Source organism: Lontra canadensis, unplaced genomic scaffold (assembly GCF_010015895.1).
Source record: "Lontra canadensis isolate GAN:19392208 unplaced genomic scaffold, GSC_riverotter_1.0 scaffold11, whole genome shotgun sequence".
Taxonomy (NCBI): domain Eukaryota; kingdom Metazoa; phylum Chordata; class Mammalia; order Carnivora; family Mustelidae; genus Lontra; species Lontra canadensis.
Window position 1 is genome coordinate 10,117,292 of NW_022631005.1, and position 10,080 is coordinate 10,127,371.

The 10,080-nt window shown below is 34.3% G+C and overlaps 1 protein-coding gene across 1 annotated transcript in view; it reads left to right on the forward strand.

Annotated features, from left to right (window-relative positions):
- FSIP2 (fibrous sheath interacting protein 2) overlaps positions 1-10,080 on the forward strand; it is a 90,687-nt gene that overhangs the window by 42,260 nt on the left and 38,347 nt on the right. The window contains exon 16 of the mRNA XM_032856084.1: positions 280-9,175. Within this exon, the coding sequence (XP_032711975.1) occupies positions 280-9,175 (8,896 nt within the window). The remainder of the gene's footprint in view (positions 1-279; positions 9,176-10,080) is intronic.

The window sequence follows — 10,080 nt, forward strand, 5'->3', positions numbered from 1 at the left end:
TTATCTCAACAACAAATGTTGGGGGAAGACAACAAAAAACTTGGAGGGAATGTGAATCAAATAGAAACTTATAAAAGAAAATTTTACTATAGTACAGAGTAAGCCAACTTGAAAGTAATCTGAAAGTCTAAATAAATTCTTTACTATGTTCTTTTTATAACCATGATGGTATCCTGCTAGGAACTGTTTGATATAAAAAAATTAAATGTTACCCTCTGTCCCAGAATGGAGTAAGTTGTTACATGATTTTCTCTTCATTCCTGCTTGCCTCTTTTCCAGGTAACTTCTGAAGAACTGAATAGTATAATTCAGAATATAATGACCTGGGTTGTAGCTACAGTGACCAGTATATTATACCCAGCCATCACAAAGTATGAAGAAAGGTTGCGAACTAAAACATATCCAGTGTCTGATGAATCTATCCTCTCATCAGACAGTTCAAGTTTCTGTAGCACATGCAGTGAAGAGTTTACATATAGAAGCTACACATCTGCTACAACTAAAACATTTCAGGGAGAACCCTGTATGTTTACAGTTGACCTATCAACAAAGCGACCAACCACACCTTTAAAACCACCTTCTGCCCATGTGGAAAGAGCAACTGTGGGTAAAACATATCACGTGGAAGAGCAATCTATATCATCTGAATTCAAATATAATAAAACCAGTATGACATATGCATATCCTAAACTCAGAACTTGTAAATCTGATAGTCACCTTTTAGCATCATTTGAAACAAGCACAAAAAAATCTAAGGATGCCACCACTGAAACAGATGGCTTAGAGAGTCCACTGTTTCCTGATCAAAAAGCAAAAGCCATGAATGAAATGAAGAATTTAAAGAACATTTTTGTTAACTTTAAATGTCACTTAAAAGGGGAAACTGAATTGATTTTAGAAAGTATTTTTCAAGAAATAATGTCTGATTTAACACAGGCTATTCCTTCTATTTCTTCTGTTACTGCTGAAATTTTTGTTGAGCAAAATGAACCTGAAAAAAGAGACTTGCTTTCCAATGTTGATATCTGCTCAGCAGCTTCAGAGATTGTAGAGAATATGCTTGAGAAGCTACAGTCTGCAGTTGAGAAAAAATGTGTTGAGATATTTTCACAAGAAGATTTGTCAGTTGACATTAAACCAAGCTTGCCACCCAGTAGAAAATATCTCAGTCCATCAAATAGAAAATCTGTAAAGGCTTCACAGCCTTACAATTTGGAACCCATGTGTGATATTGCTGAGGATATGGTACATGCTATTTTAGAAAAGCTGATGACTCTTGCATCTTGTAAAAAAAATGAACTTCCATATCTTGAAGATGCAATTAAACTTTCTGATCAGCATCCTATGACAGACCCAACATACATGTCCCTCGAAAGAGACAACAAAATGAAACATAGTCCTGAACCTGATGCAGCTAATTTAATTGTTAAAGATCAAATACAAAATTTAATGTCAAATATTTTTTCCCAGTCCTCTTTGGTTGGATATATAGAGGAAGCAATCAGCACTATACTAGAATATGTACAAACTGAACTTAATAATGAGAGACTTACTGCATCTGAAGAAACAGTAGTGTTCCTTCAGCTTCTTGATGATATCTTCACTCTGCTACATCAAGAGCCAGTAAATGCAGATATTCAAAAATGCAGACACTCTAGACCAAGAAATCTTTCTGACACTGAAGAAAAGTACAGACTTACTGGCACTAGATTAGCTAATGGTCCTAGATCTAGAAGATTGTTTCCACCTATTAATGTTCCTGGCATGGTCCTTTATTCTGAAGATGATAATGAAGAAATAGACAAAATTGTGAAAAATGTGCTTGATTCATCTTTCAGAGATGAAAAGCCAAAATCACAGAAACGAGTTCCTGAGAATTGGTTTACAAAAGGAAACACCAGTTTTGAATATAAAAGAAATAGCAAACCACCTACAAATGCTGCTTCTCAAAGAAGCAAAGTTGCATTTTGTGATGGGGGATTAAAAACTGAGCTACCATCTTTTAATAAGAAAGAAATTTTAAAGGAAAAACCCTGTCTGAATACAGACATCTTGATTTTCAGCCGAGATCAAAAGCATCACATACAAAAAGCTTCAGAAAACATAGTTAAAAGTATTTTAACAGATATGCTCAAGGACCTATCTTCTGTTCCTCCTGGTCCCTTAGACAATAAAACTGGGAAAGAAGCTTCAGTTCTTATTTCAGAAAAATCTCAACGACTATCATATCAAGAATGGATGGACCAGATGTTTTCTGTGTCAGAAATTAGTGCAGTGTCTCAAGAAATAACAGATGCTGTGTTAAATATACTTCATAAGGCTTCAAGCTGCATTCCTAATACAACCAAAAGTTCCATTTCATCATCAGTTCAAAATTCTCTAGGTATTTCTGATACTCCACACATGGTCAAAGAAGCACCAAATAAAAAGTCATTAAAAGTATGGTTTGACAGTGAAAAGAAAGTGAAATACTTATCTTCATTCAATGTAGATCCTGCAAAACCCTCTGTGTCACAATCTGAAGAAAGTGAACCTCAATCTATAGATGACATTACTGATAAGATCGTTAATACAGTTTTTAAAAAGCTGAAGTTATTTATTTGTCCAAAATTACAAATGGGCCTCAAACCTTCAGTTGTCGAGAAATCTTCCTTACAATCTCAACTTAGTTCTTACACAACTAAAGTGGTAAACATTGTTTTGCGTGCTATCCAGAATGAACTAGAACTCAGTAAGAGAAGCCTAAATCACAGGGAAAGAGAAGATACCAAATCCCTTACAGATAAAGGATTTTTTGCTGATACTGATAAATTAGAATCTCTTGTCTCAATTATGGAATCTCCATTGTTAACTTGTATTTGTGAACTGTTATCAAGTGGACATTCTGATCAAAGCAATATATCACTCCCTTCAGGTAAGCCCAAGCCTGCAACTTCATATGGATCTGACAGTACTGATAAACAAAATATTTTGCCAAATAGGCAGGATAAAAAATCTTTTTACAAATATTTGGCTACTCCATGTGCTCTCCATAGTGTTGTAAATGGAAAAGATGTCAAAGACAATGCTAGATTGCAAGTGTTAGACAGTATTGGGGAAACACTATATGAAATGTTACTTAAGCTCATAGGAGCCCATCCACACCATCAGCCACCTAATAGTAAACTAAACAGAGAAAAGAATGAAAATCCCGAAATGGCTACTCCATTGCAGTCTAATATTCAGCTCATTTCCAAAACAATTTTGGAATACATCCTTGCAAAATTATGTAGTGTTGATATGGATACCAGTTTTGCAAGTTCTGGATTTAAAGCTGTCTCAGAGTCTTTTGATATCGACAACCTATCATTTGCTTCAATTATTGAGGAAATAGCCAAATGCACTGACATAATCTCCAGCATCATTTCCAGGATGATTCAGGAGGGTAATAAAGATGTGACAAAAAATAAAGAAAAAACTGTTGCTCTTATGTCTTCCAAAACAGGGAGCACAAAAGAAACACATTCAAATGAACTGAAAGCTCTAGCTTCAGATATTCTAAATGTGGTTTTTGCTAAACTGGAAGGGTTCGCTAATGGAAATTTAGAAACTCTTGGTTCTATTAAAAACGGAAATGAAGAAAACAATAAGACAAACTTGGAATATGAAAGTCCTAGTATTTTCACAGACACACATGAGGAACTATTACAGTCTGCTTTATACATGAATGCAAAGAAGATATCAAGTACTATTTTGAAAGCTATTCAAGCAGAATTAAATATGAACTCATTAGATTTGAGGACAAGTATAAATACCCCACCACCTGAGAAACAAATGCTTAAGAATATAGTCAATTTAATTTTAGATGCAGTATCCTCAGATATGTTTAATGAAACTGAATCTGAAGAGGGGAGCATTGAAACTTATCGATACAGGCCATCCTATGGAAATTTTCTTCCTGGAGGAGCTGAATCAGATTCATTTCTAGAAGATGTCTCACATACAGAGAAAGAATTAATTGGGGAGAGAACATTACTAAGAGAAGAAGCTAAATCAGATTCTCTTAAACAATGGGTTCTAGAAAGAACATTAAACAAAATCGAAGTTAAACTCAAAGAACCACAGAAATCTCCAATTGTTCCCATTATAAGAAATATTTTGAATGAAATTTTTCAAAATGCTTTGGTCAACCAACTAAATGTGCTTTCTCTCTCCCACTCTCATTTAAACAGCATCATTCACAATGTTGATGGGCCAATTCCTCAAACATCTGTTCAATTTATAGATAAAATCATAGGCTCTTTAGTGTCTGAAGCAGATGTAATTGTAGTGGCAGATGATGTTGTTAGAACGGTATTTCATAAACTTTACTCAGCTGCTATGCCGGAAAGAAATACAAGTGAAAATAGGTATAAAACCATCAACTTTAGAGCAAATGTTTCTTTACAAGAACACACCAGATTCAGTGTTGACAAACAGGCCAAAGTAAATGTAGTTGAAGATATTGTACAGGCAATATTAACAAATTTAGAGACTTTTGCTACTTCCAAAGTAAAATCTCTCTTCTGTCCCCAAATCAGCTTCACCGTTCCAACGGCTTTATCTTTTCAGCAGGATAAAAGTGCATTAAGCAAAGCATTCTCAGCCAAAGATTTATATTCTGATGATCACTTGTCCTCTTGCTCAGTGGATCATATTACATCAGAAAAGACCAACTCAGTGTGCCAACTCTCTTTGAATAAATTAAATACGTATGCAACAGAAGTGGCTAGAAAAATTTTACAAGGACTCAAACATGAGTTAGATAAAGAAAGGGAAGGTCCTTTCTCAACTCATAACATTGTGGTTTCTGAAAGTATTGCAAGCCAAGTTGTTAACACAGTATTAGATATCGTATCATCAAAAGGCATATGTGACAAAAACAATTCTGAGAAAGAGATTAATTCAGATCAACAAGAAGGTATTATTGAAAAGCTGTTTAATAAGACCGAATATAGAAAAGTACTTCAGTTTCAAATACAAGATATCATTGAAGGTATCTTATGTGATATTTATGATAAAACACTGTATCAAAATAATCTATCATGTGCCACACCCACTCTGAAATGTAGCATAACTGGGAAACATTCCAGAGAAAATTCTGAAATATTCATCAAGGATGCAAATAAAATTATTCCAAAACTTTCAGTTCCTAAATCAGATGTCATTTTCATATCTAATGATATAGTGGATATTGTTCTTCATAATCTCAGTTCTACTGTCCGGCTTAGCATAAATGCAAAAAATCCTACATCTGCAAGATTGCCCCTGACCTTTTGTGACATATTTTCAAAAGCAGAGTGTCAACAGCCTCCTCTTATGGAGTCAAAAAGTGAAATAAAGACAGAGTATTTGCCATCCTCAAGAAATCTGAAATCAGCTTATGCTGATGATTGTCAGATAACTACAGTAGAGAAAGAAGATGCCAAGAAACCTGCTCCTGACCCATGTGAGGAAAATGCTAACTTCATTACTAAAACTATTTTCAATCGGTTAGAAGCTTTTGCTACAGAAAGAATAGACTCATTAATTACTCTTGCTTTCCAGTCTAAAGAAAAGTCAATTGCTAGCCTGGAACAGGAAAATTATAAACAAGAAGATAGCCTCTTTCATGAATCAAGCCAAGAGGAATCAAATGTAAATGCCCTGAAAATATCCACTAAAACAACCCTCAGCCAAGAGCTCACAGATTCCACTTTTGCAAGTTACAAAGAAAATGTTCAGTCCACAATTCATCTCTCACGAGCTAGTCTTAAAGAATATGCGGACATCATTGCCAGTGCCATTTTGAAGCTTATTAAAAATGACTTAGACTTAGAAATTCAAAAGATGTATCCATATCCAAACAACATTTCATTCCAAGAAAATATCATTGTGAGTGGAATTGTCAGTAGTATCTTAAAGAGTTTATATGATAAAAGATCTGCAAAGGAAATAAGCGTTTACTCAAAAGACAATCCTAAATTATTTTCAAAACTAACAGCATCAAATGAAGTATTGCTGGGACAAAGAGAGCAGGAAAAAAACAAATTATCTCCGTTTTCAAAATATCCATTGGAACAAAACCAAATAACATTGGAAAAAGAAAGCCAGAGAACTGTTTTGGAAGAAATATTTATGAGAAATGGAGAATCGAAACAAAAAGAAAAAAATGAATTGCTCAGTGGAGTGCAAGAGGTTTTAACTAAATTGCATCAAAGAATAATGGATATCATAGGCCATTTGCCTCCATTTAATGATATCCCCCATTTAACATCTAACTCTAAAATTAAAACATCAGACATAACACAAAAAAACTTTCAATCACAGATTAACAGGGTAGCAAATGACATAGTTGAAAGTGTTTTGGGGAAAATGCACTCTATAGTTGTTACATCATTAAATGAAAGTAACAAAAAAGGAGAAGCATCTGACAACAAAGATACCTTGTCTAAGAAAGCAACCTGCATCAAAGAAACTAAACAAGCAGAAAAAGGAAGTAATTCCCCCAAATATGTGACACCACAAGGTTATTCTTATGCAGGCAGTCAAAGTGTCTCTCTATTAGAAGACAAATTTTTGCAGTATTCACCACTGCAATTGGGGAAGGAGTTAGTCAAAATGGTTCTTAATAAGATCATAAATTTTGCCTCAATTCATCTAGAAAAGACTTTGTCCCCTGAAAGTTGTTCTGATGAGTTGCAACCTGTAAAGTCACATAATTCTAAAGTGAGCTCTAAGAGCAGCTCTAAACCAGATTTTAAAACAAGTTTAAAAGCAAGATCAAAAGTTACTCCTTTGCCTAAATTTAGAACAAAATCACACCTAGGACCTAATGGTGCTAAGGTCAAAAGCAAGACCAAGTTAGGTCCTGGAGAGAAGACTCCAAGAGACAGCCAGTCCAAGACTACCACTGGGCTGCCACACACACTATCAACAGGAGATGCCAAAAACTTACTGGAAATGAGATTGCCCAATTCAGAATTAAGAATGTATGCCAAGGATATAGTAAGTAGTATTCTGGAAACAACTGTGAAAGAATTTGAAAAGGTGAAGCAAACTAGAGCAATGATAAATGTTAAAGCTTTACCATCTGATCAAATCATGGAAGCAAATAAAATAGTTAATGCAGTTTTGCAAGGATTATATGCTACAAGTAACCACAATTTGGCTTATCCAATCAAATTCTCACATGTGGATGATCTCAAACTTTCACAGGGGAATTCAGATGCAGAGTATCTTGCCAAACCACAAGCATGTTTTTACCTGGAAAATGTTTCTTCACAGCTCGAACAGATTTTTCCTAAAGAAGGTATATTTAAAAAAATGTTTGACAAATGGCAAGCAGAATCAAATGATATAGAAAATGAGAAGTGTAAGCTAATGATGATAGCTGAAAATGTTTTGACTGAAATTCCAATAAAAACAAAAGAATTAGAATATTCTCTTTCACTTTTAAATTTGCATCAACTTGAGGATTGTGAAAGCAGGTGTTATAATCATTTCAAAGGAGCTTCTACTAGAGTTGAAGATACAAAAGCACAAATTAGTATGTTTGGAAGAGAAATTGTTGAAATGCTATTTGAAAAATTGCAGCTGTGTTTTTTGTCCCAGGTACCCTCCCCAGATAGGAGAGGAACTCTAGGAAATAGGAAAGAATACATTAGTACTAAAAGTAAATATGATTCTCCATTCAAGGACATCCTCAGCAGTGTACCAATATATAACACAAAGACAGTAGACCAAATTTCTTTGGGCTCCAGCAACCAAATTGTTCGAGATATTGTAGAAAGGGTTTTAAATATTTTAGAGTCATTTGTAGACTTGCAATTTAAATATATCTCTAAATATGAGTTTTCTGAAATAGTGAAAATGCCTATAGAAAACTTTTTTCCTCTCCAACAAGGACTAGTAAGCAAAAAGATGTTGCCAAAATTACAACCACTAAAAAAGTTTCCTGATGAATCCAATTCAAATATTATTATTTCCAAAGAAAACATACAGAACACCATCCTACAGATTCATTCATTCCATTCAGAATTAGTTACATATGCTATTAATATTGTCAGTGACATGCTCAGTATAATTAAGAACAAGCTAGACAAAGAAATAAGCCAAGTGGAACCATCTTCAATTAGCACATTGAAAGAGACCGTTATAGCAAGTGAGATCATTGGCACACTGATGGACCAGTGTACTCATATCAATAACCTTCCAAAGAAAAGTTTGTTCCAAGGAGCAGAAAACACCTATATTGTTAATCAAGTTGAATTAGCAACTTATATGAAAATGCCCACATCAAAGCTAAAGGAATTTAGTTCTGGGAATAATCCTTCACAAATCAGTGTACCTGGTTTTGTGTGTTACTCAGAGGAAAGTATGAAAAAAAAGTATAAGCCTTCATCAAAATTACCCTCACATCCCAGAGCCTCTGTAGAAGATACAATTAAAAGCTCAGAGACAATGGAAAGGCTTGATTCAGAAAATGTACCATCATGCTTTAAAAATGAAGTACAAGACTATAGTCCAAGGGAATCAAACTTTGGCCATTTTGACCAATTAATGCAAGGAAATAACTCTCTCCCTGAAGGCAGTGTCTTACAAAAACTGTTTAAGAAAGCAACTGAGTCCACAGAAGCAGCATTAAAGCAAGTGATGTCATTCATAGAAATAGGAAAAGGTGAAAATCCAAGAGTATTTCATTTTGAAACTCTAAAGCCAGTTGAGCCAAACCAAATTCAGACAACTGTTTCTCCACTCAAAATATCATTAGCTGCAGAAAATATTGTCAATACTGTGCTGTCAAGCTATGGCTTTCCAAGTCAACCACACATTAATGAAAACATGGAAACAAGGAAACCATTTTTCCTATCGAAGCAAAACCCTTTGTCTGTAATATCTGGAGGTCAAAAGAATGAGGAGAAAAGTTTGCTTAGAATGTGGGATAAAAAAATAAGCTATATACCTGAAGAAGAAAATAAAAAACCTGAAGCCAGCAGGGAAGATTTTTCTTTATTGCAAAAATGGGAAAGTAAGAGATCCCCAAATGGAAAGGCTCTGAAGGAAGTTAAAGTAATTGCTTTTGCTGATCATGAACTGGGTCCAAAGGAAATTCATTTGGTAGCAAGACATATCTCCACATCTCTGGTCACATATTTCAAGAATTTTGAAACTAGAGGTAAGCAAGAAATAACCTACTTTAAAAGTTGGCATAACAGAAAAAAACGTATTTTTCAAGCAATTTACGGGTTTCTTTTTTCTTTTTTTCTGACAATAGCATTGGAAATGGAGTATTTAATTACTTCTTAACATATCAGGATACCAGAAAAGAAAAAAAAAAAAAAGTTTGACATTCACATGGTTTGAATCTGAACAAGTCTGCTGTTCAGTTTTCCATAACTACAGATGAGAGAAAATGGCATTAATTTAAAGCAGAGGATTGTGGTTGAGTGTGAGATAGAAGCTCCAAAAAGTTTTTCAAGTTTTTATGCATGACTTCTTTATGATCATGCCAAATATACATGTAATTGATTGAAGGTTAGTGATTCATCTTTTCAAGGTGAACAGTTGAACTCTTTGCCATTATTAGTCACAATGAATAAGAAGGGGTGTATTAACCATTGTTTGTATTCCAGTATTCTTAAATTCTTTAAAATTTGAACATCTCCTAACAAAGTCATTTTCATTCTTTTTCTAAGAGGTTGAATCATATATAAGAGCCATTTTTTGTATACCAAAACCTGCTGATTATTGGCAATTTCTTTACTGGCAATATTCCAATAATGCATAGTACCCCTGAACTGGATCAATAATTCCAGTTACCAGTAACTAGTTGCTATAATACCAGTTCAGATACATCACTTGCCAATCATTCAAACAGGAAAACACATCCTACCAGTCCTACCCACCTGCATGGGGGTTCATTTCCCATCCTTAAAACTGTCATTCTTTCAAGATGGATAGCTGTGTGTCTGCAATTTCAAGCTCTTAAATATACTTTCTCCAAACACAGCCTAACTAAAGTTAGAGAATTATAAAGAAAAACAAAACAAGAGAAGATCCATGATTTCATCCCACTGGTAT